Source organism: Pezoporus wallicus, unplaced genomic scaffold (genome assembly GCF_028554395.1).
Source record: "Pezoporus wallicus isolate ANWC-B61680 ecotype Strahan unplaced genomic scaffold, APGP_CSIRO_Pwel_v1 contig_6999, whole genome shotgun sequence".
Taxonomy (NCBI): domain Eukaryota; kingdom Metazoa; phylum Chordata; class Aves; order Psittaciformes; family Psittacidae; genus Pezoporus; species Pezoporus wallicus.
The window spans coordinates 4,842,235-4,856,159 of NW_026640180.1; the positions used below are offsets into that span (position 1 = coordinate 4,842,235).

A 13,925-nucleotide genomic window follows, 5' to 3' on the forward strand; every position below is an offset into this window, starting at 1 on the left:
CAGGCAGATTTCAATGGAGACAATACTAGCAGCAGCACCTTCTTCAATTCTACCCCATTCCTGCATGAAGAGGAATACTAGAGAGGTGCAATTCATTACATGGCAAAAATCACCCTATTGCCTGTCAGAAATAATTTATTATACTTTAAGATTTGATGTACTCAGAAAAACGTGATACAGTGGGTTTCTTGCAACAGAAAACTTCTTACCCACTAATGGCGTATGCACAGGCTGCTTATGAACACCATATAATAAGGTGGTGTGTGGAAAGAGAGGGAGAAAGAAAGAAGAAAGGCAACTCAATCTCCAAACTGGAGACTTTTGATCTTCTAAACTTGATCTCCTTGATAAGCAAGAGCTATCTTTTCCCCAACCTGAAATGTAAATTTATTACTTCTGAAACCCTGAAAATGTGCTCACTGAACGCATCTTTCCAGTACGTGTTCTACTGTATGAAAACAAAATCACTAGGTGAAAATGATGATAGAGGAATCTCTATCATATTTTTCACTGCACATGGACAGTGTTGCTTTCAAGGCGAATGGAGGAGCCCTTTCTTACAACCTCAGCACTGTGAAAACTATTTTTGCTGTTTAAGACAGTGAACACATATGGAAATCACATACAAGAAAAACAAAACATAACAGTTTCGACAGCATAAGTGTGAAAAATTAAGTTTTCAAGAAAAGCTATTTAAAATTAAGCATTACAGAACTTAAAATTACTCCATTTTGTTGCTTTCAAAAGTAAGGTTTTTTTTCTGTAATGCTGTTTTCTTCTTGCATTTAAACCACTGATAACTCTCCATGCCTGTATTAAAGGATAAAAACCACAATGACCATCTATCATGTCAGGAAGCAAAACCTCTCTTCTGCTATCATTAGTAATTTAATACAGAACCCAAGAAAGTCAAAACTTCCTGGCTTCCCCTGTCAAAAGCCGACTATAGCAAGAGCAAAAACAGAACAAAGATCATGCATGGAAAAGGATAAAGGTGAAGCGGCACCAGAATAAAAAAATACTTCACAGGTTTCGCAAAACATTCCCAGACCCTTAAAAACATCGAAGGGGTGGGAGTCTTTATTCAGACAACATCTAGAGTTACTCCCTTTCTTCCCTCTTTGGACCAGTCCTATATAATTTGCTTTGCCTTATCCTTTGCAGCTTAATAGAGTTGCACTTAAAACATTAAACCTGGGGAGAAACAAGTATTACCACTTCCTGTCACTATCTGAATTTACTTCCAGTACCAGAGGTTGCCGGCACATCAGCAGCAGGACAAGCTGGCCAGGCACAGGAGTCAGAGCTGCTACTTTTCTGTGCCCCTCTGTCTGCCAGGAGCCTGACCGGCTCCAAGTGCCCGAGCTCTGAGGCCAACATGGTAGAGAGGCAGGCTGGCAAGGGTGGAGAACTGGCTGCCTTCAGAGCGCAGCCTGCCCCAGAGCAATATCTGACCTGAGACCGGGACACATTTTCCTGGATTTGAGGCCCAGGATGTGACACGTAGATGTTCAATTCCTTCTTCTCATTGCGGGGCAAGCTGGAGAGCAACAATTAAAAAAACCTGTTGCTCAAAAGTTAAAAAAAATAAAAAATAAAAAATCGAAACTGGTGGCAAAAGGTGTAAACCTCACATAGCAGTTCTGAAATGTCACCCAATGGCTGTACAGAAAGCAAAAGAGACTGCAATAACATCCCTTCACCATGTTTATTTTCCACTATCGATTCAGCTCTCCCATAGTTCAAATAATAGAATAGCTGGAAGGGCTTAAAGAAGGAAATACAAGGTGTTGGGAAAGACACAAAGGCATCTCTATGGTCAGTTCTATGCTGGTTCTGCAGCATGATGGGCTTGCAGTGTGCCTGTAAATAACACAAACTTCTAGAGCCTCCAAATCTCCAAGGAGGAAAAAAAAGAAAAAAAAGGAAAAAAATCAATCAATCAAACAAACAAACAAAAACAACAAACAAAGAAAAAAACAAACAAAACCCCATCAACTAAACACTGTACAAAAGACCTGCTGTGCCAGCCCTGATTTCAGGGACCACCTTCAGAGCCCACTTGCAATCACTTAACAGCACCATCAGTTTCTAACTTCATGCATTGAAGAGATGAAAATTCATACAAAAAACCCCTTGCAGAATCTAATGGATAAACTGAAGGAAGGTGATGCAAGACAAATGCTACTCTTGCTTCCAACTTTCTTGCATATTTTGAAGCAAAAATGTCATTTGCAGCTAGAGGTTACAAATGCAGTAGAATGGTATACTGCTGGTTTTGGACTTGACCCATCTAGCATATATTCTCAGTTGAAGGTTTGGTATTTGAAATTATCTAAAAAGATTGCCATGATAAAGTAATTTCAATTCCCAAATTATGTGGGGTATCGTTTTGGCAACTGCAGTGATCTCAACTGCTGACAAGCTGCCATTCAACCCACTGGCAACTGAGAACTAATTTGCATACATTTCTTTTCATAATTAATTGTGACTAAATGCAGACTTATGGTACATTTTGTTTAGAAATTTTTACATTAAATTCTGAAAACTGGGGTCTATAATGAAAAATCTGATAGACAGTTGATTATGTTCATTATCAGTGCAGCTGCTCAAAATGTCTAGCCTATTACATTTTCCCCCATAATATTCTTTTCATCCAGTGTTAAGTACTGCTTTTAAAGAAGATATAATGAAGCGGTAAAAGAAAATGCTCCTACATAGACATGATAGATTCTTCTTTCCACTTTGAAGTACAAAAAGGGGGGGGGGTAAGGTTATTCTTTAATTACTTTATTCTTCATAAATCTGTGGAAAACAGAACTCCACTAGCAGAACTGGGCTGATTCTATAGGGCTCACATCTAGAAAGGTAGAGATGTCACATAGTCCTCCATGCAAATACACAAAAAAGAAAAGTCTGGCTGCCATCTTTTCTTCTACGTGAATAGCGTGGTATCTGTAATGAGTAAGCACCCCTATTACCCAGACCATGACAATCCATGAGCAGTTTATCTGAATATTTTGTTTTGAAAATGGCAAAGCAACTCTCATTCTTCTTCACCTACTTGTTGAAGTGGGGGCTGGGGAGAAGCAAGGTTTTCACTGCATGTAGATGTCACATATGCTATACAGTTATGACAACAGAATCATAGAATGGGCAGAGTTGGAAGGCACCTTAAATAACATATAGTCACAACCTCTGTGCCACAGGCCCGGACACTTTCCACTAGACCAGGTTGCTCAAGGCCCTTTCCAACATGACCTTGAACACTGCCGGGGATGGGAGAGCCACAGTTTTTTTGGGCAGCCTGTTTCAGTGCCTCACCGCCCTCACAATAAAGAACTTCTTCCTTGTATCTACTCCAAATCTACTCGTTTTCAGTTTAAAGCTATTACCCCAATAAATACAGGGGTTTTATTTCCAGTGCTTTCTTAGCAACAGTTTGTTCCTGCCCCACTGAAGTTTGACATTAAACGATATTCCTGAACACAAAAATGCACGCTCTCCAGGTAAACAGCAGAACGTCCTGCAAAATGCCAACAAAACAAAGATTATGGCAAAAGTTATCAGAAATAAGCTTTTACAGAAAAGACTTCTGCTTGGAAATGTTTCTTCTAATCTTTCTAATGAAAATTATCATCTCAATCAAATTCCCTACTAGTTTTTCTGAGCACTACCCTTCCAGAAATGCTTTCCTCCTTGCCCTGCTTTGCAGAGCCCAGACTGTTATTCAGATGAGCCAGAAATAAAGCAGTTGGCCAAGAGAGAAAACAAACAAACAGACACCCCCCCGCCCATGCAACAGGCTTTTCCACAACAACCCAACCTTCTGCCTGTACTTCATGTGTCATGCTGAATCACAGCAGAGCACTGACTCACAGAGAAAACAAAATACCCAACTGCTAAGCTAGAGAGATGTTATTCCCCATAGAGTATGCGACTGTGATTATTCCCTGCTTCGGCATGCTTTTTTGATTAGAATGCCTCATGCATAGTTTACTTGTGCTGAGGTCTCTTTTGCATGATCACTGATTACTTCTACGCAGTTTTGGAAGAGAAGCAATACTTTGCTAATTTGAATCAAAATGGCAGATGTTTTCAAATTGCTCTTCCAATGAAAACTGGAAAAAATGGATGTATTAATCCATTTTTTTTCATATTCTTCATCGTACTATTAAAACAGAGGCATAAACATTTCTTTAAAAAGTAGACATCTAAATTTAGCCCAATGGCTTCTCTAAGATTCATGCACGTATAAAACCAGGCTTTCAGCAAAGCCCACTGGCCTCACAGTTCAGCCTCCAAAGGCAAATGCTTTTGTTCCTCTGCTGTCCTAGGCAGCTCCCAGCACATCTCCTTCCACCTGCTTTTTCTAGCCCTTAGCTATGCTGCCTGCAAAGATGCACTGAGAAGCAGAGCAGGGAACTGTATGAGATTAGAACAAATAAATACATATCTTCTTTGCAGAGTCATTCTTTTAAAATTGGATCTGTTCCCAGGTCTGATGAAGCACACAAGGAATTCTACCAATAGAGCTGGGCATTTAGTGTGAGGGCAGCAAAAAGCTTCTGGCCTGAGAGAAGGAAGAGTGGAAAAGTGAGCAAAAGAATCTGTTTAAAATGCTGCTCCTGAAAACACACAACTCTGCCTCACACCCTGAGGTGAAACATGCTACAGTTTTCGAAAGCTTTTAGCAGACATTCCTCTAATCCCTGCATATTTACAAACTTAGCGTGCATATGAAGTAAACCACTGAAATGATATGCTGGCAGCCCCAAGTTATTATTCTACCCCAGAGCACCTGCAAGGCTGAACCATTTCAATACTGTTAAAGGCTGGGAAATGAAGTTCTTGGAGGAGCCTGCAATGCTGGTCACCCTTGTCACTGCTAACTATTTCTGCCTTTGGTTTTGTGTTGCTTTGGAAAAATGTAACAATGTAGTCACAACAGTCAAACAGCTTTAACATGATCGCCATTCCTTAAAAGCTGATATTAAACTCCCTAACAAAACCCAAGAGGCTGGAGCACCATGCGTGAAGTGAACTTCTGAGTATCTAATCTATTTCTGAGGTCATCAATTGACTTTGGCCAGGCTCACGGCACTTTTATGCTCTTGTTAAAAGTTAGCAATTAACCAATTCTTATACACATAAATTATCCCAGAAAGTGAGTATTAAGCTTGCACATGTGCCTACCCCTGATAGGAAACCTTTGATGTACCTTACATAGGATAAGACACTACTAATTAACTCAGTTGTGCAAACAAACTTCCAACGTTCTTTACCAAAGCTTTGACACGAAGGAAGTGAAACAAGCTGGGCATAGATCCAATCACAATTTTTATGGTAAACACCATGCGTGCTCATAGCAACCTTGTGTGAATGTGATGAAAAAACATTTTAATTCTTCATCTATCCAGTAAATCTTATGGCAATGATGACATTCCCCATCCCAGTATGGATTAGAAAGGCTTTTCCCCACATTTCAACAATTGCCTAAACCCGCTTAGTGGCTGTCTGCCATTAAATTAGTATTATTTCAGAGAGAAAACAAGTCTAGCTGACTTCTTCAAGCTTTCTGATCACTGAAAGAAGCCATTCTCAAGATGACAAGTAGCAGTGTATCTTACCAAGTCAGATACATTTATTACAGAAATGCCGAAATGACTGTACCAATAGTTCATGAAATAAGTGTGTGGGTCATTGGCAAGATCAGTACAACCAGCTAAGTGCAAATAAACATTCACTAAACAAGTTTAAGGCAAAAATGGATAATCTGATAAACAAAAAGGAAAATTTCTTTACTGGCTGGATCAGCTGAAAATACTGGGGGAAAGACAGCGGGGAATATCACTCAGGGACAAATTAACTCCTCCTTGTTCATACCATTCCCTGAATATGACATTATTTTGGGTAAGGATTAAAGAAAAGCCTCACCTGACTCATAATTAAAACCCAATTTAGACAACTAGCACTTCATCAATTATTTCTACTTTTTCATGAAATTGCATCACACATGCAATGTTACATGTATGTCCTGTGAAGAACGTACAACCTGAATTTCAGAAAGGGGAAATAAAATCTCACCGCTATTGCTCGTTGTACTTTAAGGTACAGAGAACTTGACTGAATTTCCAAGAACTATTCAAATTTCACAGGTGCTTTTTACTGTGGCATTGTGCTTTTGCAAGGATCCATAAATTTTGACAATCCACACTGCAACATGCTGCTAGGTGCAAAAGGCACGCATTAAGCGTTGACTCTTTAGTACCCTTGAAAATGATGCTCACTATTCTTTACATCTCTAAATGACAGTTCAGACTTGTGGTTTCAAGATCTGACATTTCACAGTGCTAGCCATAACAGCTTTGCGAACTCCTACACAAAAAGAAACTTCTTAAAGAAAAACTTTATCATTTTGAAATTCAACAGGCTGTACGTGAGCGATCACCTGGGAAATGCAGTAAGAAGCTTGTCAGACTACTGTAAGCCACAGTCTTCATACTTTTGCATGTGTATTTACGCCATACAAATGGCCCAACACTTCACAAAAGAATTTTGGCTGAATGGAGAAGATTTCATGTGCTACTGAGCTGGAAGGTGCTGTTAATGTTGCATATACACAGTTAGAAAGCCATGTTACTGTTATCTTCCTCATAGGATTTTGTTACAGGAAATAACTTTAAATCAGCAAAAAGTCAGTCCAAACTTGACATTATAATGAACATGCCTGATAAAGTTATTTATTACAGTTATTTCCTGCAATTGATTAAGAGATCTTTGTCATCTAGAAATAATTTCCCTGGTTCATGTGTGTGCCTGAAATCTTCCTGACCTTCCTTTAAAATCCCCACTGCTATCTTTTAACTTCCCTTTCTGGAAATGACTGAAGAAACTTTAGAAGCTTTATTCACTGAAAAATAAACAAAGTCTGTCCTCTCAACGGACTGCCTTGAATGACTGCATAATTCAGTCCTCATTTACAAGCTGAGCTGGCTCTTTAGGAAAATTTGCTCCTTTTCTCAGGAAATAACTTGGAAGTAAGAAAAGTCAAGCAAAATTACACATTGCACAGTGATGGATACTTTTTTTTTGCCAGGGATTACCATTAGGTAAGCAATTAGTCACCTTCCAGAGCAACTAAGCACTTTTTTTAAGAGTAACATTTGCCTTTATATAACCTCAGATAAGTTGACCCCAAGCTAGTCATTTGCTCATATCATTTAGCAGTTACATATCCCTCATACATAATCTAACAATTAGGTATCTTCCAAATATTTCCTGTTTTCCTGCAATATGCAGTTTTTCTGAACAAGAGTCAGGGGACAAACTGGATACATTTTCAAGAGAAAACACATATTTTAGGGAAATTTTATGGCAATTAAAAGAAACAGACTCAGGGTGGGGGCAGGCCAGAACGGGGGGAATCTAAAAGTTTTTCCAGTATATAATAAGTTCTGTATATAACGACAAGACATGTTCACACAGCTTTTTTCCCCCAGTTTTCTAAGAGAGGTTCATGAGGGGAAACCACCACTGCTCACTGCCTGCAGTGCCTGGGAGTCCCAGGCATGCTGCAGTGTATGGTGTTGCTGAGAGAAAGAGGAATGATTTTAGCCCTCAGAGTCATAAGTCCATTTCTGCACAGATCAATTGTTTGCAACAGTTTGACACCTTCCTTCGTAATGAGACCAAACACATTTAACAAGCACCTTCCAGACATTATTGATCGGAAGGAGCATTGCGACTTGCCACAGAAGGTACATGCCAGCAGCCCAGGCTGAAGTGCAAAACCACTTTGTTCTCAGCCCATCCCCACGCTGCAGCAATTACAGCTCAAAAAAAGGACAGGAAAACTAATTTCTGAGAGTCAAACCATCTGTTACCTTCCTGCTAATGGTACCAAAAGGAGGTTGATTCTAGCAGCTCTGTCTCCAGGTTACTAGTAGAACCCACTGATTTGCTTTCTACATGTTACTGAACAGCTACAGATCCGCTATGTTCAAGGTGAGATTTTATAAGATAGCTAAAAGAGTGGATTCCTCACTTCTGCTGAGCTTGTTGGAAAAACTTGGACTTGCATGTCACTAGCACAGGCCAAAACAGAACTGCTACCTTTCAAAGGTTCAACAGCCTCTTAACATTCCAATAGCATCTTCACGTTTCTCCTCAACAAAAATGAATTTTTAAATTAAGATTCCCTGCATACATTGCTTATTTTGCTATTTAATGTCCAGTTTTGTTACTCTGGCATCTTTGTAAGTTGTCCTTAAGTACTCTAACAAAAAAAAGAAAAAGCCAAAATCCCCCCAAATCCCCACACTGTCAAGAAGAGGGGACAACTTCATCACCACTGCTGGTCATGAGGTAACAGAGGCCTGTCCTATGATGAAGAGACAATAGAAGTAGTGCTTGAGAGGTTCATCCCCCAGCTTAAGCACACCCAACGGGGTGTCTTCTGCCCGGTGTCCACAGGACTTGGTCTACAAACCAAACCGCCTACTGCTGGAAATGGAAAAAGGCAGCAGCCAGCACCCAGGCAGAACCGGGAAAAGGTAACCATTCATTGCTTGGTTTGGTCTACCGGTGCATTGTCAAAGAGAGGTCAGAGGGCATCCCCCAGCACTCACTGAAAGTACAGGAGAGAGACAGCCTTCCCACTCTTGACACACACCCATGCTTAAAGGACAATCACCGTTAAACAGAAATGAAACAGAAGCAAGCTTCCTTTACATAGTCACAAATTAAGAGATTTGCTTACATGTCCTTCTATCCTCCCCATTACTATTACTTTTTTCAGGAATATTCTCATTTATTTTACTAAAAAAAAATCAATAAAAAGAAATTATTTCACACATGAATCACAACTTGATGTCTTTACATTTAAGTCCATATGCGTTTCTGAAAGAATGTTATAGGCATTTGTCTGCATTTTGGCTCTTAGCCAGTCCTGTTTAACCAATTCCGTTGAAATCCTGAATTTCTTGGGAAGAACCATTCCCAAACATAAGCAAAAGTTTGCTAAAACAGGGCAAAAAAAAGTACCTGCTTTGGGAAAAATCACAATTTTTACATACCCTGCAGAATAACTCAGGTAGTGAGTTTTTCCACTGCTTGCGTTTTTCATTCAAAATTAAGTTAAATTAACTTGAAATTAACTTTCAAACAAAAAAGGGGCAGGTAACTACATTTCTGAAGGGACGCATTCATTCCCTAACTTACAAGAACAGAAATAAGCAAAACGCACAGGCTTTGGTGAATCAAATTAAGTCATTTTAAGGTTCCCCAGTTACGGGTGAAAGCAAGATACAGAATAAATGAAACATGAATTTACCCGAAAACAAGGCAAGTCCGCAGGAAAAAAGGCTCAATTATCTAAGCAGAACTACAAACCTCAAGCAAAACATTTATACTGAAAAACCAGGACAAGTCCATATACAGAAACCCATTCAATGTACTAATATTCACCTGTAGAAGTACGAGCACCCCCTGACTGTGTTGTGAGTAAAGTGTTCCTGAGTCTTCTCGTTTCCAAAGTCCTCCAGAGGGTCTGACCACAGGATGTCACACATAGGTCCATATGCAGGTGGCTCCTTGAATCGATCTAACTAAGAAAAATAGGAGACAAAGAAATACTAACTTCTTTCAACCATGTACCACAGAAACACTGAAGCAAAGTCAGTGTTTTTCATTCTGTGGGCTGGCAAACAAGGGCGCAAAGCAATCTGTTTTTCAGCTTCAGGCTGCTCTGAGTTTTAAAGCAGTGGATTTTGAGTAAAAGTGAAACACTCCTTGCTAACACTGTCAAAGAGGAACAGATATAACTGAAAACTAAGAAATACAGTGGTTTCCCATTCTAAATGAATTTTTGAGTGCAGTTGCGTGTTTTTTTTTCTTTTTCTACACATTTTTACAAGCATTTCAGTGGACAAGAGAGAAGATGGTATTTCTGTATTTTGTGATTTTTTTTAAGCGTTATGGCACTTGATTTATGTGAGTGAGGCACCTCAAGTTAAAAATACAATAGTTATTATAAAGCAAGTTCCCATCTTGATTTAAGTTCCCATCTTTATTTAAATACCAAGGCAACATTTCTGCATTACAGCATCTTCCCATGATATTCTCAGTGCTCTTATAACCTTAGCCCTAATTAAGCAGCTAAAAATCCCTCTTTTTGTCTGACTATTGTATAAAAAAATTCAAATTATATAGAAACATTCGGCAAATAAGACAAAGCAGAGCAAAACAGTGAAATGTTAAAAATCAGTATTCCTCTGCAAAAACTCCTGAATATAAAACCTACCCTTTAGCAGAAAGATAAAGTAATGATTTATTAGCATAATGATTTATTAGCACACCTAATATACCTCCTCCTCTCCCCCAAAAAAGATTCAGAGAGAATTGATTTTAGATGTTTCCAACACTCAGTTAAAAAGTTTTAATAAGAGACCCCTATGATTCTACCTTTGTGCCCTCATCATGAAATATTCATATCATACCTACACTTCTAACTTATTTCAGCCCTCTAACATAATTGGTAACTTTGCTTTTGTAACTATAATTCATTTAAATTAAATAACAATTCATAAATATGCAAACCCAATTCTGCTGATTGCCAATGATGAATTAACCTGCTAGTGGGGGGGAAGTGAAGATGTTAATGACCCTAATCTTGAATCTGAGAGCCGAACAGCTTTACTCTGTCATTACATTGTTGCAAAGCCAGCTAAATTTTAGGCAGAGAATATTTTTGCCTAATTAGATAGTGAAGCTTTACCTCAGAAATGAAACTTTACATTTGGTAACTTTTAAAAGTGCAGTTAATATCTGAATCTAATTGCTTTCAAACCAGAACATGTAATTACAGGCTCAATTTCTAATTTATTAAAAAAAATTATTAATTTCTTAGTAGGCCACAAATTAGCCTCAAAGCATAATTTATCTTTTAGTAACTTTAAAGCTCAGAAGGATATATCCATGTTTGCGGATTTCAAAATGCAGGCAGGAAGTAAGAAAATCTTTTCTGCTGGAAATACTGGGAATGAATGGTTTAAATACCTCCTTTTAGAAAGATCAACCGAGATTCCTTTATAAAACACCTGAGAAAAACTTAACGTGCAACAACACTGGATTACAGTGAAGAGACTGTTCAACATTGTTCCCTGAACTTTCATGAGGTTCGTAAGAAAATTCTTATAACTCACGAGTACCACGCAAGCATCACCTTATAAAGCCTCGTTTAGACAATGTGCTAGGTACTCAAGTGCAGTACTATTAAAAATGTGGCAGGACCTATTGAGAATGAAGCCCTTGACACTTTTAAAGAGTTATATGTTATTTTTACTGTACTCATTGCAATCATACCATACTTTTTTATTAAATGTTTTAAGTATTGTGAGGTTTTTGTAGAGCTATATTTTGTCTCTTTGCCAAGAAAGTACAGAATGCCTAACAAGGCACAAGGAATAATCAGATGGTGTGCTTACACTGTGGTAATAGACAGTACTTAAATTCATACTATGTATTCATTAGCTTGTAATTACTTACGTACCTAATACTTTTTTTTTTGTTTTAGAACACAAAGACGGTAAATCCTTTGTTTTACTGGATGCTGGTGATTTCCTTACCTCAATAAAATGGGACTAATTGCTGCAATTCCTTTTATGTTTTATTTAAAAAGACCTTTAAAAGGCAATAATGTCAACCCGAGTGTCAGAATGACATACCAGCATCTTACACAAATGAACAACATTGAGAAAGGAGCCAAGTTTTAGTTGCTGGCAATTAACTGTTCACCTATTAGACCTAAGCACTATTCAGACTTACTTTTCTGATGTCATCTAAAGTGTTGATCTCCGGAGACAAGCCACCGTGTACACACAGGAACTGTTGGTTCATCAGAGCAGCCAAGGGAAGGCAGTCGAAGGCATCCATGCAGGCATCATATACACGCTCTGAATATTTGATTTTACCTTTTAAAGATTAAGATGGTGTCAGGAAGTGCCATCAATATTTAAGAGGAAAAAATAAATTAGGATGCTGCTTAATAACTCAAATCTTGTTTTCACTGCTCTCCCTTGCATTGAAGACTGTACCAAAGCTTGCCTCATGCAAAATATTCTTTAAGATTATTGTTATTCACTGCTGGAAAAATTCCTCAGACTCTGAGGTGAAATTAATCAAAGTTCTGCCAAGTTTATCGTATCTTGCTAAAAAAAACTAAGTGTAAACAAGCAATAATAAAATACCGTTATAGCCTGCCATGAAATCTATAGGGCAAGCCTTAATAAGTCTGCTGGTTGTCATCATTATGACACAATATACTCTCCATGAAGTAATCAGAACTTTGGCCCAGTTCCTTAGAATTAATTACCTATAGAAATGCCACTATGAAATGAACGAGGTGGTACAATGAAGCTGAAATGTTAATTTACCAATAGGCATATTAAACTCAGTAAACCATGAGGCCTTTGCGCCAATTAACATTTCCTTTACCCTTGATGCGAAAAGGGAATGGAGACCTATTGCAAGAGCTTCAGTTTACAGTGCCTCCGAAAAAAATACAAAGCTTCATTGTGCAGGTGAAGGTCTGCATCTAATGAGCTTTTTATGTGTCACCAAATCCTTTCTTGCAACACAGAAAGGAATTACTGTAAAAAGCACGTACCAAAAAGTTCAAGCCTACTTACAGGGTAAATGTGAAAACACTGCATTCAGAGGGAAAAAAAACAATCAAAAATACAAATTCCTTGCATTTTTTCCCTTCTACAGATGAGACAGGGTAAGATGTCACCTCCTCCACTAGCAACAGAGAGCTGCTGCAGAGGTGCCAGAGCTGGTGCGCTGGCAGGTTTTGACTGCCAGGCTGCTGTGTGGAGCAGCAAACTGTCAGCCACTGCAAAAAGTAGCAGATTTCACCAAGAGCACTGAGGCCCAGATGGTCCTGTGGTAGCCCCAGGCTGCCTCCCAGGCCAGGCTGGCTGGGAAGCTGAAGTGTCTCCGTACCTGCAGCACCAAGTGATGACAGCCCTGGGTCTGTATAGGTCATTACCTGCCGAGGGGTGTCTAACCTCTTCCTTTCTCCAACACTGAGACACCCTCCCCTGCCCTGCAAGATGTTCCCTCCCAGGGAACAGCAATTACAATTCAATGACAGTTAACAAGAAAAGTATATTTTAAATCACTGATGGTAAACAGCATCAAATAATCACAAAATAACAAATCAAGCTGTTGAAAAGGGAGTTAAGAAATATTAAGGTAGACTTACATTCTTGCTTAAATGTGAAATACTCTGTTAAATGTCTACATTCATGATTCCCACGAAGTAAAAACAGTGTTTTGGGGTAAAGGATTTTCAAGGCCCACAAGTACAGCACACACTGCAAATTGGAAACAAAGACATAATTAATAATTAACAACCTAATTCAAGCACTTATGTCCTGTGTCCCGTGTCCCCCCCCATAAAAGACCTAGAAGAGAAAGTATTCCGTGTGAAACATTTATTTTCAATGGGTTAACTTTACTCTATTTTCACCCATTACCTGCAAACATTTCTCTGCCCTTCAGCCTGGACTGGCTGAAACCAGGATCAGTACATTCAGATTAAGTTTTCCTGCTTTTGCTAAGTGGTACCTCCCTGTTCAGCCATGCATTGCTTTCAGTGGCCCAGCTATCAAGAAGTAATCGCTGTGCATCTCTAAAACGAAGTGCACACTCTCCACCTGGCAGGTTAAGCAGAAACCCATCACAGAAGCAATTTCACTGCATTTCACATTCACAGTCAGGAAGATCTGCATTTCCCATCTTAAGGAAAAGTTGCCCTAGAACAGTTTAACCCACACTTCAGGAAATACCTTAGCTTCCAGTATTACACAGTTGTAATGTGAATGCTTGTTCATTTTTCACTTAACATTGTTCCGTGCAAA

At 38.9% G+C, this 13,925-nt stretch overlaps 1 protein-coding gene across 2 annotated transcripts in view; it reads right to left on the minus strand.

Moving 5' to 3' along the window:
* The window catches only part of PPP3CA (protein phosphatase 3 catalytic subunit alpha), a 187,999-nt gene that overhangs the window by 34,625 nt on the left and 139,449 nt on the right, over window positions 1-13,925 (minus strand). For both annotated transcript variants that reach the window (XM_057418029.1, XM_057418028.1), the window contains exons 4-6: window positions 13,268-13,379; window positions 11,827-11,972; window positions 9,469-9,608 (exon numbers count right to left, since the gene is read on the minus strand). In XM_057418029.1, coding sequence (XP_057274012.1) covers window positions 9,469-9,608; window positions 11,827-11,972; window positions 13,268-13,379 — 398 coding nt within the window. The remainder of the gene's footprint in view (window positions 1-9,468; window positions 9,609-11,826; window positions 11,973-13,267; window positions 13,380-13,925) is intronic.